Below are 23,905 nucleotides of genomic sequence, written 5' to 3' on the forward strand. Positions count from 1 at the left end.
TGTATTCCAGAATATTCTCTCTGCTGATAATAATATAAAATTCTTTGATGTGCAGATAATCCTTTATTTATGTTAAATACTGATATCTTTAATGACATTTGTTATTAAGGAAGGAACTGTTATTGCTATAGTTTATTACAATCATCTTGATAATTTAGCTTACAAGTGATGTAAGCAAAAAAAAAAAAAAATTTTTTTTTAAAGCATTTGTAGAAACTTAAAAGATCCACATACAGAAAATATTAGTATCTTTCAAGAATCATAAACAGTAAACGTAGGATTTTTTTTTTTTTTTTTTCAGCAGAGGTCAGGCCAACAATTGTGGTAGCGGTTAGTCAGTGTCTTTAACGAACCAGTATGATTGTAGTATAGCTTGTTTCCTGTGTATATTTGTACGCTCCAGAAGATGACCTTGACATAAAGGTCGAAACGTCGAATTGTAAAATTTTAGTAATAGTAAACTAAAGTTTTTATTCAAACACGGTAGTTGTCTCCATAATTTCCAAAAATGCATTCGGATCACCGTGCAAGCCTAAAAGAAAAAATGCAGTAGGATCAATGAGATGACACAGGCTGAGGTGTAGGATGTTATTCACAGTATTACAACACACAACATGCTAATAGCAACTTCATTAAGATTGCATGGTTGAAAATTTATCATCGAAGTTGCTCACAAAAGAAACTATTAACACTCAGCTGAGGCCATAACTTTTCTATCATACTGAGACAAGTACCATATCTTGAAATTATAATGAATATAAAATATGGTATGTACAGTCTGTCTCTTACAATATCCAATAATGTTCAGCTAGCAAACATCCAAACTACCTAAAAGCAGTATATATACAGGGTGTTCGGGATAAATTTGACATATTTATAATTAATTATATTTTTCCGTAAGTTACATGTATTAACACACACTTCTCTTCATTTAAAAGTTTGGACCCTTCTTCATTCATATACAAGATGTCAGAAAGGATGGATAGCTGGAACCCACCTGAATCATGGAAGAGAATAACTTGTATCATGATGATTCGTGCCCGCCATCAAAATAAGGATATTACGACTGCTGCCCAATGCTCCCTGAATACAGTAAAAACAATCAGGCATGAACTAGAGACTTGCAATGGTGACTACGAGGATGTAGCAAGAAGAAAGATCCCTAGCAGACGATCTGATTGCGTTCGTACAGCAGAATTCCTCGCAAATCTGCAGGAACAGGTGTTGAAGAACCCTGGCATTGGAATTCGGGCTTTGTTCGTGGAGTTGCTAACTGTAGTCAAGCCCTGGATAACAAGGGTAGCCAATGGTAGGCCGTATGTATGGCAGCAGGATTCGGCCCCTTGCCACACCTCTGGGAAAAGTCAAAAATGGTTGTCTGAAAATTTCTACGACTTCACCAGTCCAAATGTTTGGCCTCCAAACTCCCCAGACCTTAACCCCATGGATTATTTTGTATGGGGCGCAGTTGAAAAAGACACCAATCGCACTTCCAGTAATACAAAAGCCCAGTTAATGGATAAAATTAAAACAGTTTTTGCGGCCCTTCCCAGGGAGACTGTAGCATCAGCTTGTTCGAGGTTCCGAAGCAGAATTGAAGCTGTGATCGATGCTAATGGTGGTTATTTTGAGTAAATCTTGTTGATAGTATTGTAATTAACTCTGCCTGTAATGTTTTTTTGTCAATTCATTAAATTTAATAGATACAAAGAAGATTTTCTTTTTCCTTACGAAACTGTCAAATTTATCCCGAACACCCTGTATATACTACCACAAAATGAAATAATTAAAGTTATACAAGAATAAAAAAAAAATTCATGATGACTAATGCTTAAGATGCAACTGTCATGAATTGAGGAGAGAAATGAAGGATCTTCTAGATAACAACTCTACTTATGAAATATAACAAGATCCTACTACATCTAAAAAAGAAAGAAAAAGTTCATAACTAACTGAAGAAGTTCCTTTTTGGCTCAAAGAAATCATTAGCAAGCTAAAATCCATTTGTCTTAAACCACCCCATATTTATGGAGCCCCCAAAACTTCACAAATCTAATATCCTTTCCACACTCCCCAGAGTCGAGAGCAGACAATCCCACTTACATTGTCAAACAGTTAGCAAAGTCACTTGCTTTCCTCACAGGTGCCTTTTCTTCTTTTATTAAAAAAAAAAAAAAAACTTATGTTCTTATAAACATTCAAACGCTATAGTTAGTTTTGATATCACATCTTTATTTACTAATGTATCACTAACAGAGATTTGATTTAATGATCAAACCTCTCCCATTATATTTTGGAATTATTCAGATTTACTATACATGTGGGTTTACTTTACTTGCCAATAAAATAACTCAGTTATATAGTAAGTCTGAAAAATCCACAAACAAATTAACAGTGTTGCAATAAGCTTCCATCCCCTCTCTTTCCTTTGGCAAATTTTTATATGAAGCATTTAGAGCACTTAGCAAAGCTATCCTGAAACCTTTAGTCTGGCTGTGCTATATGGATGATGTGTTTGCCTTTTGGCCACAAGGAGAAGATTCTTTTTTGTAACTCATCTTAACAGCTAACACCCCAAAATACTCTTCACATCAGGAAAAAGAATCAAAGAATTGTCCTTTCTTGATGCACTAGTCAATAGTCCACTATCTTTTTCTATTTATAGAATGCCAACACATACTAGCAGACACACACATAAATCAGGCCATCATCCAGCCCAAGTATGGGATCCTCACAGAGCTAGGTCTATTTGTTCTTGCACATTTTGCCACAAACTCAACAACCTGTTCTACTCCCCCCCACGCAAACATACAAGACCAAAGCATTATTATTCCTATCCTATCTATCCAGGATATATCTGAAAATATTGCATCACATATTCAAACAACACTAAAAACTAGCAGCCATGATCCGCTCACAAAGGACAAACTCCATCTTCTATCGCATTCTGGAATTTACAAAGTTTCCTGTGACTAATATGGCCTATTATGGACACACAGAAAGATCTGCCTTGGAGAATACAAAAGTTACATTCACTAAAATCATAATGGCAAGTCAGGATTAGCAAAACCACACTTTGGACACTTCATTACACAGGATCAAATGGAAGGAAACCTGTACTATATAAAAGTTATTACAAGAAGAACAGGCTATTTTTTTTTATGGGGGGGGGACTATGAAATGTTCACTTAATCTACAATCATGACTGCATTAAACTGCTAATTTTTTTTTTTATAAGTTTACTCAGAATATCATACAATATGGTAAACATTCAAAAACATGATATGTTGATATTAAGAAGTTTTCATTCAGCAGAATAAACCTGTCATGTAGCATCATAAGACTGGCTGTTGCAAAATGGGGGTGATAGTTTGCTATCCTAGTGTTGAATGAGCAGTTAAGTATATCTGCTCTTCAACCAACAAGTTGCAGGTTCAAATCCCATGGTGGTTATGAATGTTTATGATTGTCTTTAGGAAGATGAATTTCATCACTCGTTTGGGAACCAAACTGCTTATTAGGAGGTCTGAAGTGGCATAGAACAGTTTTGTGTTTCTCTAGAACAGGGTTTCTGGATTAAAAAAAAGCCTGACCACAGTATTAACATACTACAGATTTAATTACCAAAATTTTGTTGGTTGAGAGTTGCATAAAATTCTGTCATGTTTGTCAAATATGGTGATATTACAATATATTAATATCATAATTAAAAACTACAGTGACCAGATATGCATCTTTACTCACCGCCTACTATGTTAGCTGCAGTGTTCTAAATTCTGCTTTATTGTATACAATATTTTATAAAATTTTATAGCATATGTACACTAACTGATCAAAAATATCTGAAGACCCTTTCATAGTAATGGATGTAGCTATATATAATAGGGTGGTCTGAAAAGTTCTTGGCCTCAACCATAAGATGGCAATGCTATCGACAAGATTTTTTTTTTCTAAGTTGGTACATCTGTCATAAGCATCCATGTGAAATTGCAAGTCATTCTATCAAGCAGTTTGTTTTATACAGCTGTCTGAAGCAAAAGTGTTGTCTATATCCCTTGATAAAATTGAGTATCATGTGGTTATAAAATTCTTTGTAAAAGAAGGTTTAACACCAAAAGAAATTCATTCGAAGTTCATAGAAGTTTATGGGTACTCTTCTTCTTCGTGGCCATACCTTGAAGATGATCCACGTGAAGGATGTCCAAAAAGTGTAACACCACCAGAAATCATTGACCAAGTGCACGATATGAAATTGGATGACCAGCAAGTCAAAGTGCGTGAAATTGCTGAGTCTATAGGCATTTGAAAAGAATGAGTAGTATATATTTTGCATGAAGAATTGCAAATGAAAAGCTTTGCGCAAGATGGGTGCTGCGCTTGCTCACAGCAGATCAAACACGCACTCGCATGAAAATCTCTGAACAGTGCTTGGAGCATTTTAACAAGAATAAAACTGATTTTGTGCGTTGATTTATTACTGTGGATGGGACTTGGATTCACCGATAACTAGGTACTCTTCTTCATAAACCCTCGAATCTTTTAACCAGACTAGATGAAAAAATTTGTGAGAAAACACCAGGTTTGCAGAAGAAAAAATCATCTTTTATCAGGACAATGCAACTGCCCACAAAAGTGTTTTGGCAATGGAAAAATTAAGGAATCTGCACTATGATTTGTTGGAACCCTATTCCCCAGATTTGGCTCCCTCTCATTTCTATCTCTTCCCAAAACTAAAACTCTTCCTCTCTGGTTCAGCGTTTTTCTTTGAATCAAGAGGTGATTGCAACTGTAGAGAAGTATTTTGCAATCTTACCGAGAACCACTACAAGGACGGAATAATAGCGCTGGAATAAATGTATTAGTCTTAAAGGAGATTATGTTGAAAAATAAAAATAATTTCAAAATTATAAATTCGTTTTTTCATTGTTAGGACAAGAACTTTTCAGACCACCCTCATAGCTCACAGCTATGAAAGGAATCACGTTGTCTTGCAATCTTCATAAACAAACATTAACAGTAAAATGGACCATACTGTGACTTTTAACATGACACTATCATAAGATGCCAGCCACCTTTACAACAATTCAGTTCAGGAAATTTCTAAACTGCTGCAGCTGCTCCAATCAACTGTAAGTGATGTTATAGTGAAGTAGAAACACCTAGGCAAAACAGCATATTCTTGACCTGGTAGGCCGCATAAAATCACAGAATCGGACCACTGAGTATTGAAGCACGTGACACAAAAAAAATCACCTTTCTACAGTTAGAATATTCTCTACTAAGTTCTGAAATGCCTCCGAAAACAATGCTAGCACCACAACTATATGATGTGAGCTGAAGAACATAGAAATCCATGTTCTTCATACAAGCCTAACACCAGCAAGGGTAGTGTCAGGTGGAGTGGTGTAAAGTTCACAACCACTGGCATCTGCAACAGTGGAAACATGTTTTCTGGAGTAATGAATTATGCTTCACCATCTACAGGCTGATGAATGAGTACACATTTGGTGGAGGAGGCATCGTGGTCTAGGAGTGTTTATCATTGTTCAGGATGGGGTTCCAGTGATGAGAAATCTTAATGCAGCAGCCTATAATGATACTCTAGATAATTTTGTGCTTCAAACTTTATGAAAGTGGTTCGGCGAAGGCCATGTCCTATATCAACATGCCAATGCCCCATCCACAAAGTGAGGTCTGTGCAAGAATGGTGACTGATCTGACTAATGCTCTTCTGGAAAAGAATTACCACAGCAACATAAATCTAAAGAAAGCTTTCTCAGAAGACTGAAGGCTATTATAGCATAAACGGGTGGGCCAACTCCATATTAATGTCTTTCTAAAATTTTTAAACTTTTTAATAATAAGGTGTGACACCTTTCGGTTACTTGTATATGGAAATATGACTTCTGCATTACTTCAACCTTGGTATCTTATCTGGGGTGTGGCTTCGCACTGTAGTGTGAAGTCTCATCAGTGTGAACAAACCTTTACTCAAGCTTTCCCATAATGCATAGCTTTATACACATCTGTAAGGATATGTGCATTGCATTATGGGATACTAGGCAACTGATGTGACGAGGCTAAACAATTGATGTTTAGCCTCTATATATAAGTTACCCTGTCATGAAGTTATTTCATGCACAAACTTTGTTTGCTTACACTTGGATAAAGGATGAAACCAAGAATATAATTCCTTGGCATCTTCAATTTATAATACAAGTGAGAAAACTTTCAACATCAATGCCTTTCATACTACAGTGAGAGTTGGGATGAGCTGGCATTCAGATATTTTTGATCAGATAGTGTACACTATGTTATCAAAAGTGTCCAGACAGCAACTGTTTGTATTTCTTGTCATTACAGTGTTGCTGTCAATGTAAGGTTGGGCCTGCTTTCACTGCGATTACAGCCATTATCCTTCGGGGTAGGTTCTCCACAAGTCCTGACCAACTACTACTGGAATTCATTTCCATTAATCCTGTAGTAGGCAAACAGTTGACAAATGTTAGCTGTGCGAGTAGGTCTGGCACACAACCTTTACTCAAGCTCAGCCTAAAGCCCCAATCTCAACCCAATAGGGTTGAGATTGGGGCTTCAGGCTGGCCAGTTTGTTCTTCCACATCTATGTCTTCAAACTATGGAGCTAGGGCCCTTGGTCTGTGAACAGGTGTGGTATCATGCTGATACAGGAAAGAGCCTATTCCAAACTGTTGCCACAGTGTGAAAATAATAGAATTGTCCAAAATGTCATGGTAGGCATCAGCATTTAAAGATTTGGACACAGAAATCAATGGACCCAGCCCAAACCAGGAAAAACAGCTCCAGGCCATTATGTGACTGCTTTCAAATTTTATGGTTGATACAAGGCATTCCTGTTAGTATCATTCACCAGGCATCCGACAGTCTCCAGATACATCCATTGGATTACCAGATCGTGTACTGCAATTCATTGTTCCACAGTCTAATGATGGTGTTGTTTGCATCATTCCAGACGATGTTGGGGACTGGCAGGTGTAATGAAGGACTTACAAGCCACAGCACAACCATGAAACACAAGGGCAAACACCTCCCAGTGAACAGTTCTGTCACTGGCATCTGTCCCAGAACTCATGTGGAAGTTGTTTGTAATGGCTGCCAAGTCTGACTGATGATTTACTGTGACAACACACTTGAGAGTTTGGCAGTCTTGATTTGTCAGTTTCTTGGGCCTACCAGTTCGGGGGAAGGGAGGGAGGGGAGGTTGGTGGTTCCATCACGTTTCCACTTCACGATAACCTTGCTAACAGTAGACTGCGACTCATGCAACCTAGCAGAAATCTCTCAGACCGAACTTGTGGGCTCTGACTATCATACCATGTTCAAATAGATTCAACTCTTTTCATCCACTCATCCTGATGGCAAAGAATATCTACATCATATGGGTGAAGCAACATAGAGCTATGGGGGTGGCCGGACACTTTCGGCAATAGTATATGTATTGAACAATAAATATACACAGTCTTGGCATAAATATTGTTACAACTTTTGCACACCTCTGCACTGTCCATAGAATTGTGCAAGCCCAGTTCCATTAGTGGTGCTGTGCGCAGCCAACATTCACATGTGTATCAGTAGCAAGAGAATTGTCTAGCTGTAATAGCACTTCATAAGGTTGGAATGCTGCTACTTATTTTCAACACATGAAAAACACCCGGGATCAGTAGAATGTTTGTGTATTGGACTATTAACTGTTATAATGATACCAAGTGGTTGCCGCCAGAGGGATTCGCAGTCTGTAGTGTTTGTTGAGAGCTCCTGATAAGTGTTATTTTAAGTTATCATTGACAAATTTACTTGAATATTACATAGTTTTGTTTGCTTTGTGTATGTTTGTGTGTTTTTGGTGTTTCAATTATTAATTTGATAAAATACAATAGAAGTGAGTATGGCTCCCGTAAGAAAGAAAATGGCGGCTAGTAATAATGGTTCGCCATCTTTATTCAATAACTGTAATATAAAGGAGATTATTCAGTGTACTATCTGCGAAATGTATGGTTTGTGGAGTGCAGTTGGAGTATGGTTAGATGATAATAAAGGAGTGAATGTGTGTAGAAAATGTAAGGAAAATGAGGAATTAAAGTGTATTTCAGGTCATGAGAGTGATATTTTTGTCAAACTTCAGAATGAAGAAAATAGTGATATGGCAAGGTTGTACCAGAGAACATTGAGGGCGTGAATGTAGAAAGTGTGAATGATGGTATTAATACAGAGCAAATTAATGGTTTAACAGAAAAGAAAAAAGATGAGATAGATACAATGAGTGAGATCACGTTGTTGAGCGGAGCAATACAAAGAGCAAAGCAGAAGGTAGAGCGTATGAACAAAAGTCTACTGAGTGTACCAGCCAATAATAAAGAATATGATAGGAAAAATAAGAGTATGAGTGTGAACGTAAACAAAATGAAGGAGAGTGCGCTGTATGGAGATTCGCTAGTACGAGGTGTGTTAGTAGAGATTTGACAAAATCGTACCAACCTGGTGCGACCATCAAGGATGTAATTGAGTCTATTAGAGAGGAAAAGGAAAGGGTGAAAGAAATTATTGTTGTGGCAGGTACGAATGATTTGAAAGGAGATAAAATGGAAATGATAAAGGACCTGAATGAATTGTTTGAGGTAGCAAAAAAAAAGAGCGAGAGAGTCAGGATGATTAGTTTTTTGCCGCAGTATGACAGTGAAGTGTTTAAAAGGAGGGCCATAATTGCAAATGACTTTATGCATGGGTTATAATTGACGAGTGGTGTGTGGAATTTGTGGACGTGTGGAGCGAGTTCGATGGACGAAAGGATCTATATAAGATGGATGGCTTGCATTTGAATGAATTCGGTGCAAGGAGACTTGAAAAAGTGTTGTTGAATGAAGTGGATGTGCAGAATCAGGGAAACTAGATTTATTAAGGGGGAGGAGGGAGTAGATATTCAGACCTTAGGGAAGCAGTTGAGTGTATGAACGAGATCAGAATGGGATAGTTAGTACAAGGCATCAAGGTAGGGATGGGGCTAATAGGGGTCTGAAATTCATGTACACTAATGCTAGGAGTATTAGGAACAAGAAGGAAGAACTTTTGGCCATGATTGGCACTTCCAGACCACAGGTTATTGGCATTAGTGAAACATGGCTAACTGTAGATGATATAGCTAGTGGTATTGAATGTGATGGGTATAGTGTGTTCAGGAATGACAGGGAGAATAGAAGTTGAATTGCAGGATAGAGAAAAGAGCACATTTGAGGCCATTTGGTGTGAGATTGTGGCTAGCAGAACAAAATATACAATTAGGTGCTGCTATAGACCAGGTGATGGAAAGGATAGTGGAGATAGCATGCATAAGCAAATAGAAGAAATGAGTGGAAGGACGGTAATTATCATGGGAGATTTCAACTATGGTCACATTGATTGGAGTGAGAAGAGGACACACGGGAGGAAGAAATTGGATTTTATGCGGTTATTAAGGGATAACTATCTACGACACCATGTAATGGAAAATACTAGAGAGTCAGAGAGTGCTTGACCTAGTAATTGCATCTGAGGATTTGGCTGTAACAAATATGACCACATTGCCACCAATTGGTGAGAGTGATCATAGGGTCTTGACTTGGGAGGTGGCTAAAGGTGTGGAATTTACAATTAAGACAGGGTACATGTGGAATTATTGGGCTGGTAAGTATGACAAGCTTAGGAGTTTGATTGGTTCAGTGCCATGGCATGTACAACTGCAAGGACTCGAAGTTGATAGTGCATGGGAGGCAGTTAAGAAGTGTTTGCATGAAGCAGTGGCTGACTGTATACCTAGTGTCTGAATAATAAATCAAGTAGGGGTTAAATGGATGAATAACACCATTAAGCTTGAGCTGCAAAAAAAGAAACAACTATGAAGGGAATTTAAGGAGAAAGGTGACCGGCAGGCACATGAACGGTATAAAGCGTAGGCTAGAAGGGTAACGAGTGTGGTAAGAAAAGCAAAAAAGGATTTCGAAAGAACATTGGCCATGCAGGCTAAAGAGAATCCTAAACATTTTTTTCAATATGTTGCAAGTAAAAGAAAAAATGTATATGGCAGAATGATTTTAAAGAATGCAGATGGTAGGGAGGTAACTGAATCAGTTGATATAGTTGAATTACTGAGTGAGCACTTTGCAAGAATATATCATCCAGGTGGTGACATTGCAGAAACGAATGAACCAGTAGATTATATGGGAATTGTGGTGAATGAAGTGGAGGTGATTAGTCTATTGCATAACCTCAATGTCAATACATCTGTGGGATTGGATGGTACACCAGCTCGTGCCATACGTGAAGCGGCTAAAGAATTGTCAATACCCTTGCCCATTTTGTTTAATTTAACTATCAGTTCTGGGTTAGTCCCAAGGGGATGGAAAGAGGGGAAAATAGTTCCACTGCATAAAGGAGGTTCCAAGACTGGTGTTGTACATTACCGACCGATTAGCATATCAAGAATCGATGTCAAGGTCTTGGAGAAATTAGTCAAGAAAATAATACAGGATTGGATAGATGAAAATGGGATATTGTATGGGGACAACATGGTTTTGTGAAGGGTAGGTCATGCCTCAGTAACTTGCTCACGTTCTATAACACAGTGACAGCTGAACTAGATAAGGGTAATGGGTTTACAGTGATTCTACTGGACCTTGCCAAGGCCTTTGACAGGATACCAAATGGAACTCTAATCAGTAAACTGGAGCAGATGGGGATGAATATAGGGTTGGTGAGATGGATAGGAGGATGGTTGATGGAGAGATACCAGAGAGTGGTTTCTTCAGGAGTGGAGTCTAAAAGATGGCTTGTGACTAGCGGTGTGCCACAGGGCTCTGTTCTTGGACCACTACTTTTCAATTTGTTCATCAATGATATAGGAAAGGAACTGAGAGGAAGTGTTCACTTGTTTGCCGATGATACAAAGTTGGGTAGAGCAATTGTGAGTGCACAGAATGTGAAAATTTTGCAGGATGATTTGGATAGTTTGGAGGACTGGGTTAGGGAAAATGGATGTCAATTTAATGTGGCAAAATGTAAATTTATGCATTTTGAGGTGAAAAGATTAGCAGCAGTATACCACATTGGTGGAATTGTACTCCAGGAGATTGACGAGGCCAGGGATTTGGGAGTGTTGGTGGATAGGGAATTGAAGTTTAGGGGCACATTGCAAAAATGGCTAAATCAGCTCATCAAGTCACTTGGCTCCTGAAAAACACTTTAACAAGCAGAGACAAACAAGTTATTGTTCCTCTGTATCGAGCCTTGATAAGAAAAACCCCATCTAGACTATTGTGCCCAGATATGGGCATCAGGGTTTCTTGTTGATGGGGAGGAGGTGGAGAGGATCCAGAGACGAGTGACCAAGATGGTGGCAGGTCTGTGGAATGAACCTTATGAGAACAGATTGAAGATTTGTGGGTTGCAAAAATTGGTTGATAGGTGGAAAAGGGGTGATATGATTGAGACATTCAAATTACTGAAGGGTTTCTATACGATTAATCCAGAAGATATTTTTGAGAATAGGACTGGTGGTGGGAGGACTAGGGGCCATACATGGAAGCTGGGCAAGAATGTGGTTAACAAAGGTGTTAGAGCTAGGTTTTTTACTTGGAGAGTGGTGAACGAGTAGCATAAGCTACCAGAAAGTCTATTGTGGGTGCTACGACCGTGAACGAGTTCAAGGTGAGGTATGATAAATACTGTGTGAATGTCGAATAGTTGTTCTTGACATGATATTAGGGCCTCCCTTGATGAGTGTCGGCTCCTTGGAGTTGCCCGAAATAATAATGATGATGATGATATAGATACAGAAGACATATCTGATCACCAAAGAACAGGAAGACCACACTGTGTTAGGACGCAACAGCTTGTGAGGGTTGTGAAGGCATGCCTCCACTGTAATTCTGTGAGAATGCAGAGAGTGATGTCGCAAGAGATGAATGTTTCACAGAAAATGATGACACACGTACTAACTGATGACCTGAGGGCGAGAACCTGTTGTTATTCTACTGAACACTTCCTAACACTACAACTTATGCAGTAGAGGGTGATAAAATCAAAGGCACCTCTCCGGTGATCGTGAACAACAAACATAGAGATAACTTCTTCACACATGAGAAGATTTTCACCACTGAAGAGTTGTTGAACCACCAAAATGATCAGGTATATGCCTTGGATGGGTGGACAGCATTGTTATACCCTGATAAGTTAAGAATGTTAAATTTTTACTTATCATGGTATAACAAGGAAAAAAATAAAAACCCTGGAAAATAATTAAGTAAACATGCTTGTTTCTAAGTAGGTATCATTGTGAAATTTATAAAATATTGAATACATTAATTTAAGAAGAAAGATATAATTAATCAGCTCAAGGAGAATTTATAAAAAAATCAAAAATAAAGGGAATTTAGATAAATATGTATAAAACAAAGTTGCCAGAGATAAAGTGTAAATTAAGCGAGTTATGGTTTTTGTGTTGATATTAAATTCAATATGAGAATAACTTGTTAAGAAACATAAAAATGAGCTCTAAGTTTTGGGGGGGGGGGAGCAGTCAGTTGCCCCAAGCAGTCGCTTGCTTGGCATGTGGGGTAAACAAGCAGGAGAGAACGGACGTCGTGAGGTCATGTGACAAGAAATCGAGGTGCTGGATGAACAGTGAAGTTTTGGTTTTTTACCGATAGGGTGAACATAAAAGGGTTAGGAACCCCCCCCCCACCCCCAGACACTCTTGGTTTTTTCATCGCGTGGAGTTCTGGATTTCCTGGAGTAGTGAAGGTTTAGCCTAGTGCTGGTTCGGGGATGGCTGAATGATACCTCTAGACTAGGATCGGGTTACCGCGGGTAACCCTGTCCTAGATTACCGGAAGGTAACGGCAGACCATGCCGTTAAAAAAGTCAGCAGAAGCATTCTGATACTTACGCTGGTAATTATATGAAGTCCTGACCCGAGGAAGATTGAAGGAAACAAAGAATTGTCCTAATGAAACAGAATATAGACTGAAGCAGATGCAGAAATATGGAGGTACCATCGAGTGGAGATATGTAAAGTTTGTAATTTATATGAATGTAATCTGAATGTGTAACGATATGTGAACCTTTATTAGTGAAGGACTTAGATACAATTATAGGTCAGGACTATATAGCACTTGTATTTTATAGGAAGTCATGAGTGAATCTGAATATTTGTATGTTGAAGAATGCTTAAAGTTACCAGATGTTAGTATGGAAATTGATTAATGGAATTTAGTAACAATTTAGATGTTAGAGAATTATTAACTTGTGTGTGAATTATTTGAGAAAAATTATGTTCAATGAAGTTAAGCTAATTAATTGATTTAGATTAGAATGTGTCTTATTGTAATTTTAGAAACTAATAAACCTAGCTTGAATTTTACTAAATATATGAGTCTGTGTATAGAATTCGATGCACCACTCGTGAAATTTATTACGGATCTGAGCGGGAAATTAATTGAGTAAGGTTAAGGCCACAATTACAACCCTAGGTCACATGAGTATATCTTCTAAATTACTTCTTGATTGAGTTATCTTTAATCTAATAATTCTGAGTGGCGTAGTCTAAAATTATAAATTTCTTAGGATTAAGAGAGGTAAGGTAAGGACTCCGTCACATTGAATTTTGGCTCTACCCCGAGGCTATTTCTTTGTGTGATAGAAACACCATGTGACCCATGTAGAAGAGACATCACTTTTAATGGCATGATATAGAGATTTGAGGAGCAATATATAAAAGGAGGAAAAGGAAATATAACAGCATGTGCCATAGCATCCAGGATTCAGAGAGGTCTTCATCCCAAATCTGGGATGGTTTGCTGGAGAAGGGGAGGGTATCGAAGTTGCATTTCTGTGAGAAAGGGATCAAAATCTCTGCTAAAGTGTATCGATACACTGTGCTGGAACCTATGGTATGCTCCTGGATAATACCTCATTTCACAGTAGGTCAGGCACATTTGCCTCCCACAGTCTAGTGGACCATACAGTGGTTCACTAGGCTGTGGTTGGAGGCAAATGTGCCTGACCACATATCACCACCTAACTGGGCATCTGGAAGTCCTAATCTGATCCTAATTCAAACTGTGATCGGAGCTTAAGAGAATAGCCTGCAAGAAACGACATCCCCAACATTTATGTTCGATGTTGTATGTGCCACCATCAATGTGTAGTCTCACAGACTTCGGGCATGCATGAAGACAAAAGAGGGAGACATTTGAAACAACGAATGCTGATATATGCACATTATACATGTGGTTTGTATGTGCTGAAAGCTGTAAATTATTTACTGATAGATTAAAGGTTTATGCACTGTTCAAGTTGTAACAGTATTTATGGCTAGACTAGGTACATATGTATTTATTGTTTAAATAATCTAAACAACAAAACATCATACTGAAGAGCAATTCTGTTTTAAGCTCATTACTGCAAATTATAAATACTCAAAATATTTGCAATAATGAATTGAATTTGATAAAAGATAATGTCATTATCCATGCCTGACACTTATTCATTCATCGAATATAGATGTATTTATTTTTCAATCAATGTAAACAACAAAACATATTAAAGAGTAATGTTATAAGTTTCAGTAAGGAAATACCATGAGTAGACATATTACTAACTATTATAATAACGAAATTAACTCACGTCAATTATTCTTTATTTGTAGAATTTTCACCTGAGTATCACAGGCATCATCAGTATAGGTACAAGGCTAATTAAACAAAAACTGTTTTATTCACAAAGCACCACCTAAGTACCTAAGGTTAAATTTCCTAAATTTATTTAATTATTATTATTTATTATTATTTTTTTTTTAAAATATATATATATATATATATATGTGTGTGTATACAATTATATGTTAGGAAAGATTTGCTACTTTATAAAGTACTATCTCCCCCACAAGGGGGAGAGAGAGACGTAGACCATCGGATCTGTTTAGGTTAGGAGAGTGAAGTAATGTTTCGCATGTTTCTTTGTATAGCTGTTCCATTAAGAACCGACTTTTGTGGATGACTTTTGTCTTGTTCCACTTAACTCTATGTCTGGTGTTGATGGCATGTTCTGCAATTCCAGACTGTTCGGGTTCAAGGTACTGGATGTACGACTGGTGTTCTTCTAACCGGACCTGAGCAGATCTTCCTGTTTGTCCAAAATATGATAATCCACACGAGCAGGGAATTTGGTAGACACCTGGATAGCTGAGATGTGGGAACTTGTCCTTTGGAGACATTAGGAAAGTGGAGATTTTTCTGATGGGTCGAAAAGCCACACAGATATTTAGTGGTTTTAGCACCTTAGCTATGCGTTCACTAACCCCTTGTACATAGGGGATAGGTATACGTGTAGGTTCTTCTGTACTTGAAGAGGATGCTGGAGCACAACTACTTAAAGCGCTTTTTATGAAGGACTTCTTATAGCCATTGGATATGAAGGAGGAATTGATATATTGTAATTATTTTTGTAAAAGTTCTTATGACGAACAAAGGAGTGGGTTCTATGAACTAGTGTTTTTATAGTACCTGCCTTTTGGCTGGGATGGTGATGTGATTCAGTGTGGATGTACTGGCCTGTATGAGTCTCTATCCTATAGACTGTGAATTGTAGATAACCATCTGGTTGGCGAAGAATCAAGAGGTCTAGAAATGCTAACTGATTTACTTCTACTTCTAGGGTGAACTGGATCCCTGGATGAAGTGCATTAATTTTTGAGAGAAACAGTAGTAGTTCTTCTGAGGTGCCCTTCCATATGGCAAAAATGTCGTCCACATATCTGAACCAAATGTTAGGTCTGGGTGTAATGTTGTCAAAGATACGCTGTTTGAAATGCTCCATGAAGTAGTTGGCAATAGCAGGAGATACTGGATTACCCATTGCTGTCCCTGCAATTTGTTGGTATAACTGGTTTTTGAAGGAAAAATAACCAGACTTTATTACAAATTCAAATAATTTGATAATGTCTGGAGGAAATTCTTGGTGTAGTAATTCTATGCTGTCTGCCAACAGAACATTCGTAAATAGCGAAACAACATCTAGACTAATCATAATCTCCGAATCGTCTAGATGCAGATCGGAAATTTTATTTATGAAGTCCACAGAATTTTTTATATATGTAGCAGTTCTTCTAGTTGAAGAAGTGAGTAAATTTGACAGAAATTTTGATATTTTGTAAGTGGGACAACCTATATAGTCTACAACCGGTCTTAATGGAATTCCTGGCTTATGTACTTTTGGAAGGCCATATAATCTCTGTGGGCACCCGAAGGAGGTTTTTAGTGTTTTCTTTTTATCTTCATCCCATATCGATCTTTTTTCTATAAGGGCATTAAGCTTTTTTATTTGACTACCGGTAGGATCTGAAGTGAGGGGCCTATAAGTCGAATAGTCGCGGAGTAACAGTGATATTTTTCTCTTGTATTCTCTTCTGTCTTGGATAACTACAGCCTTCCCTTTGTCAGCTTTCATAATAATTAGGTTCTTGTTATTTTTTTTTAGCGAATTCAGTGCTTTTTGTCCAGCATACGATAGGTTCGGCCGCGAAGGTGTGGCGTTAAAAAGAATTTTTGCACACTCGAATCCTGTTCTGTTAGCTGTTTTGGGGGGTAAGGATCAAATACCTCTGTCTATACTATGGAAAAAGTCTATTTATGGGTACTTTATTCGGAGCAACGGCAAAATTATGACAGAACGAAACGTTCGCTGTCTATCAGTGGGTGGCCTGATACGTCGATCACTTCTCTATCAATGACAGTATTGCTAGATTTGGGGTGGCTCATCAGTGAATCAAATTTGCATTTCAATCTATCATGGGAAGCATTAAAAAAACCTTTCAGTATGACATCGATGAAATGCATAAAATGGTGTTAAAATTTTCAGTCTCTAATACTGGTTCTATAGCATTCTTGATATCTATTATTTCTTTGTTCAGAAGGAAAAGAGATTTTTCTTCTTGTAGCTGACAATTTAACAGTGAGCTACTGGCCTTTAAATAAATCTGATGTGCTCTTTTGACACTTAAAAACTTTTTTTTTTTTTTTTTTTTTTTTTACAGCAGGTAGGGATAACCTGAGCCAACTTACATCGCTTTAGGAATATTATTCTGTTAATGCAATTCGCCTTCTTAACTAATACTTTACATCGTTTGGAAATAGACTCTCCGTGAAGTCTCGATATAAGTTTCAGTAAGGAAATACCATGAGAACGCATAGCTAAGGTGCTAAAATCACTAAATATCTGTGTGGCTTTTCGACCCATCAGAAAAATCTCCACTTTCCTAATGTCTCCAAAGGACAAGCTCCCACATCTCAGCTATCCAGGTGTCTACCAAATTCCCCGCTCATGTGGATTATCATATTTTGAACAAATAGGAAGATCTGCTCAGGTCCGGTTAGAAGAACACCAGTCGTACATCCAGGACCTTGAACCCAAACAGTCTGGAATTGCAGAACATGCCATCAACACCAGACATAGAGTTAAGTGGAACAAGACAAAAGTCATTCCAAAATTCAGTTCCTAATGGAACGGCTATACAAAGAAACATTCGAAACCTTACTTCACTCCCCTAACCTAAACAGATCCGATGGTCTACGTCTTTCCCCCTTGTGGGGGAGATAGTACTTTAAAAACAGCAAATCTTTCCTAACATATAATTGTATACATATATATATATATATATATTTAAAAAAAAAAAAAAATTATAATTGAATAATTAAAATAAAAAAAAAATAATAATTAAATAAATTTAGGAAATTTAACTTTAGCTACTTAGGTGGCGTTTTGCGAATATAACAGTTATTGTTTAATTAGCCTTGTACCTGTACTGATGATGCCTGTGATACTTAGGTGAAAATTCTACAAATAAAGAATAATTGACGTGAGTTAATTCCGTTATTATAATAGTTAGTAATGTTATAACAGTGACAAGTGTGAAAAGAAGTTGCCATGATTTAAATAGGCTGTTTGCAGTGAGTGTTTGCTGACTGGGAGTAATGCAATAAATAGTACCATATTCTGAACAGTTTGGTTTTCAGCAGCCAGTCACTGCCAACAGCCCATCTAAATTATGGCAACTTCTTTTCACCTTTATCACTGTTACAACATTGCTCTTCAGTATGTTTACAGGACTTGATCTGGAAATTTGATAATTCTTTATAGTATATCCTTTTATATAGTAGTATTCACTGTAGTGTGCATCTATGATATACTTTTGTCTACTGCTTGTTGTCTAGACATTTCCGATAACAATTTACTGTTGACCATATACATAGTTGAGGAGATGTAAAGCACCGCTGGAGCACACTTTGGCTGGCTGTGAGTGTTGACTGACACATAAAGCAAAAGCAATTCCCATGATCAGCTTATTAAGTGGACCAAAGAACTGAGGCAAAGGGAAACTATCTATGCAAACAATTACCAATTTGGTAAATGATGGACCTTTGATAGTTACATATTTCATGGCTGGATGAAAGTGGTTGTGTTTGGTGAAGGGAACACGTTCTTATCAGATGCATTTTATAAAATGCACCCATTAGATTCACTTTAACTGTCTATCAACATACAGGCTATTCCAGGCCTCTGGACAGTGAAGTTTATTGAAAATTAATATTTGGAAAGTAAATTCTGGTTAATTGGGGCAGCCATTTTATTGAGACAAATCTGGAAAAACAAAAACAAAATAGAATATAACAAGGTTTGCTTTATTTATTTGGGACACAATGCCATTTAATTGGGCCAGCCAGTAACCTCTACTGCATGGAAGTTTACAAAAATTATGCAATCTTACTTCAAAAATTTAGGCTGATGGCATCTGCAAAGATGATGGAACAGAACTATTTTATTGTGCCACACTGATGATTCCCTGTGTTATAAACATGCTGCACTGTTTGGATCACTGAAAGCAATAGATTACATAACAGTATTATGCTGTTCAAATATGATATTTAGGAAGTACAAAAAAAAAGTCCAAGTGGTTCAATTCTGGTTTCAGCTGGATCATTTTTATTGGCAAAACAATGCAAACTGACATTATCAATTTGCTGTAGAAGGAACACCAGATGCATAAGGATCATGTCAGTTATGAAAATTATAAGGCACAGACCAGAAGAATTACAAGTACTGTATGAAAAGAAACTGGCTGCAAGCTAAAGATGACCCAAAAGAATTCTCTTATGCTGAAAGTGAAAGAAAGAAAGGATAAATGTTAAAGAATAACTCTTCTGAATGCAGATTGTATGCAGGTGACAGAAGAAGAGATTGATCCACTAAGGTACCCCCATTTTGCTAATAGAAGGATTGGGTTACAGATAAGCAAGCTTTGACAATGCTTTCCACATGTAATATGAACACTGCAAGCCATAAACAACATAATAATCTACAGCTTATTTTCCTAGGACATCATTAGTTCCCTGGTACCAGTCAACTAATTTCTAACTGCAGCGTGATCCAGGTTGTTTAAATCTGGTTGTATACCTGCATAATAAATATTTATTTATCATCTGATGACTTCTAATAAGATAAAATTTTATGCTGTAAAGATTACGTTATTTGGGATTAACTCCAGGACCACATGAATGTCTTCTTCCTTGCTTTTCTGCTTATATACTATCTAAGTATCAATGAAAAATTATGAGATGAAGAATGAGTAGTCAGGCACACCATTTCTATATTCTTTTAGAATCAATACCAAAACACACACACATAGATATATATATATATATATATATATATATATATTTTAAAGAATAAATTTTAAATGACTTTAAACTGAGATAAAATATTAAATTTTAATGATACAACTAGTTTCCGCCTTTTACAGCCTTCTTCAGGTATCCACAGTAATAAAAAATTGAAGCTACAAAAAACTGAGAATTACAGGCAAAAAATGCAATACATAATTGACACAAAAATTGTATTTTTCAAGTCGTTCTATCTAACATGCTATTGTTTGTTGCATGCGTGCTTGCAGGTTCTCGTGAGCGCTAGTATTGAACAACTGCAGTATGGCTCTCAGGGATGTTATAACTCAAATTGCTGTTCAAATGTCCAGGATTAAGGAGGATTTCTCTGGACTCCACGATTTTCCTTTCAAACTCATCACTACAGCGAAAAATGTTTTCGGATTTATCCCAGTAAACTGAGTGACTCTGTAGATCGTCATGAGGGTTATTAGAGAAAAGAAAATGACTGGATAGCGCAGATGCATGTGATCTTTTATAGGCGATGTCTCTCTTATGTTCCTCAATATGCAGTTCAACAGATTTGTTAGTCTGTCCAAAATAAGGAATATTACAGTCACACCATAACTTGTAAACACCTGGATATTTCAGGTTATGATGAATAGGCTTCAGGTGGCTTATAAAGAAACTAGTTGTATCATTATCATTAAAATTTAATATTTTATCTCATTTAAAAGTCATTTAAAATTTATTCTTTAGAATGTATCATTACAAGTAGAAGATCAAGAATATATATGACTTCTGCTTTACTTCAATCTTGGTATCGCTTCTGGGTCTGGCTTCACACTGATGAGACTTCAATAAAGGTTGAATAACCTTTATTGAAGTCTCATCATCATTAAAGTGAATAATTCCTAGAGGAGTCTGGTAAATGTAATAAAAACATGTTCATAGGTTTTATATATAGATTTTCATTCTCAATAGAAATTATAACATCTTAGGTTAGATTAGTTTATAATGAAAAAAGTGAGGAAAGTACTTCTTTTGCACTCAATGAAATCAGAAATCATTATAAACTAGCCTAACCTAACCTTTATTGGTTGGAAATCATTTAAAATAAAGAGCCAATAGGCTTCATTTTGGCAATGTAAACATTATTTAAATTAAGGGGTGGGATTTAATATCCCCTTAATTTAAATAAGTAAGGAAAGTACTTCTTTTGCACTCAATGAAATCAGAATTCATTATAAACTAACCTAAACTAACCTGGATGTCACATGTGGGACCAGAGTTTAGTCGTAGTTTGTTGTGGGCAGATTAATGGGGATGAAAGATAAACGTTGTTGTGGGCCGAACTTAATGATTGCGGGCAGATAAATGGGGATAACAAATAAAAGCTGCTGTGGGCAGATGAATGGGGATAATAGATAAATGTTGTTGCTGTACCTCTTTTCCTCATCAATGGAGAAAAACACTGATTAGTTTCTTTCTGATTTATCTATAATCCCCATTCATCTGTCCACAACAACTTTTATTTGTTATCCCCATTTATCTGCACACAGTCATTAAGCTCGGTCCACAACAACATTCATCTTTCATCTCCGTTAATCTGCCCACAACAAACTACGACCACACTCTGGTTCCACATGCGACATCCAGGTTAGTTTAGGTTAGTTTATAATGATTTCTGATTTCATTGAGTGCAAAAGAAGTACTTTCCTTATTTTTTTCGTTATAAACTAACCTAACCAATAAAGGTTAAGTTAGTTTATAATGATTTCCAGCCAATAAAGGGTAGGTTAGTTTATAATGATTTCTGATTTCATTGAGTGCAAAAGAAGTACTTTTGCACTCAATGCACTTACTTTTTTCATTATAAACTAACCTAAGCTGTTATAATTTCTATTGAGAATGAAAACCTATAAACATGTTTTTATTACAATTACCAGACTCCTCTAGGAATTATTCACTTTAACCGGTTAAAGTGTTTAATTCTAATTATTCACTTTAACCGGTAATTATTAATAATAACTGGATTTATCACTTTAACTGTAACATATATATATGACTTCTACATTACTTCAACCTTGGTATCTCTTCTGGGTCTGGCTTTACACTGATGAGACCTCAATAAAGGTTGTATGACCTGTCTGGGTAGTGGCCCTTGATGTGAAGTCATTAGTCTCTATATACAAGTAGCCCAGTCGTTAAATTGCTTCACGTGAAAACTTTGTTTGCTTAAATTTGGATAAAGGATGAAACCAAGAATATAATTTCTTGGCATCTTTAACCTATAATGCTAAAACAGTATTACAATACTTTAAGTACATGCTACATTATATTAGGCTGGGCAAAATTTAAAGTGGCTACTGGGCACATTATTCTAATATATCACTGACATTATAATGAAACAATGCTAATCAAATAGACACTAGTACAAATATATGTAGTATGTTTATTACACACACTGCAATGTCCATGAAAATTAAATACAATTGTTGAAAATTACCTTATATCTCTTTATGCAGTCTTTTTTACTTCTTTCAGGAATACATTCTGCAATTTTATCCCAACGATCAGGAGTGGAAGTTGGATAGGTTTTTAGAGCTTGTTCTAAAAGTTGCTGCTCTTCAGTAGTCCAAGGAGTTGTGTTCAGACCTTGCTGTTCTGCTGGTGCTGAAAATAGTTGCAATTGACATAATAAACATAACAAAAAAATTCTTAACTTTATCAAAATCTACAAACAGAAACACTTGACATAATTAAAGGTTTAGCAGAAAATATATCATTTTAAGCATAAAAATAATTTTATTTAAAATAAAGTATAGCTCACTTTCTGTTACTACATGCAATCATCCTGGCTCCCCCCATCCCCTCCCCTTAAATACTTTGTTTTGTTTCAATCTATAGATGAATTCAAATGGGGTGTGGTGAACATTTTCCAGACTTATCAACCCCTATTTCCATCAACAATATTCATAGTGTGCTCGCATTTATAGTTCCACCATCCTAAAATCTCTACAAGCAACTAGTCATCAATTTTAATTTAAGTTTAGAGATCACCAATTTAGCTCAAGTTATTTTTCTTAAGAAAACAATTTTCTCCTGCCTACCTAATCAATCCTTGGTCAAATGCAGCACCAGTGTGCTTTAGCGTTCAACCTTGTATGAGTAGCATAACTATATAAACACCTTTGTAACACAGATAACAACAATGATGTCCTTTGGATTTAAAAAGTTGAATTCAAATTTCTTGGTCAAGGATGAAGAACTTTCATAACAGATTTTCAAATGAAGATGAGCTTGATGGTCTCACATAAATCAATTTTTTCTTCACAAACATTAACAAATTCCAAACCTCTTTTTTTGCACATTTTTGCAATCATATCATTCATTATCATTGCTCGTCTACTTAACTCATAATTGTCAAAATGAGGCAGCACACACACTATCCTCCCATTGACACTTTTCCTCTTCACAATATCTAATAATGTTCTTAAATCTTTTCCTACCCGATTTATACTACCTCTCAGGTCATTTGTACCCACCATAACTATCATCTTGTCTGCTTCATGCCCTCTCTTTATTGCTAAAGCCACTCTTTCTATTGTCCCCCCAGCCAAGCACTCCTCATGCATACCACTCTCCATACCCTTAATCATAGAATCACCATATATCTTACCACTCTTAACTTCATCCAAGTCCACACTCATGGACTCATTCTCTATGCTATTCAGCATGACTCTCCCAGCTTCATTACTCAACGCTCTATTACTTACCCCCCCCCCCATTCTCACGACATCTCGTTTCTTCTAGGCCACTTGTGGCTTTATTTTGTTGACTCCCAATTACTCCCATACTATTATTTACTGCATCATTCACCAAAGAATCACCCATATGTAATCCTGTTCTAGTTACTTCAGCTAATGTAACCTCTATAGTCCTAATTTCTCTGTTTAACACATTAAAGTCAGTTTTAACTTCCAGTATCTCCTTACCGAGCACTTCCTCATGAAGAAGATGGTCATTTTTCATTTTCATAAACTCCCGCCGAAGTTCTTTCACTACGGTCACAATGTCAGCTTCCATTCCTAAATGCTCCAGCCTATCCCGACACTTCTCACATACGTCGACATTTTCGTTCTTCTCATTTAGCCAGACCGACCACAGATCCTTCACAT

General features: G+C 36.8%; 1 protein-coding gene across 1 annotated transcript in view; it reads right to left on the bottom strand.

Annotated features, from left to right (window-relative positions):
• LOC150108433 (dnaJ homolog subfamily C member 2) overlaps positions 1–23,905 on the bottom strand; it is a 337,407-nt gene that overhangs the window by 404 nt on the left and 313,098 nt on the right. The window contains exon 16 of the mRNA XM_090415844.1: positions 22,234–22,400. Coding sequence (XP_090271970.1) covers positions 22,234–22,400 — 167 coding nt within the window. The remainder of the gene's footprint in view (positions 1–22,233; positions 22,401–23,905) is intronic.

This window comes from Typopeltis vanoorti, chromosome 3 (assembly GCF_054136105.1).
Source record: "Typopeltis vanoorti isolate ZY-2024b chromosome 3, IOZ_Tvanoo_1.0, whole genome shotgun sequence".
In the NCBI taxonomy this organism is placed as follows: Eukaryota; Metazoa; Arthropoda; class Arachnida; order Uropygi; family Thelyphonidae; genus Typopeltis; species Typopeltis vanoorti.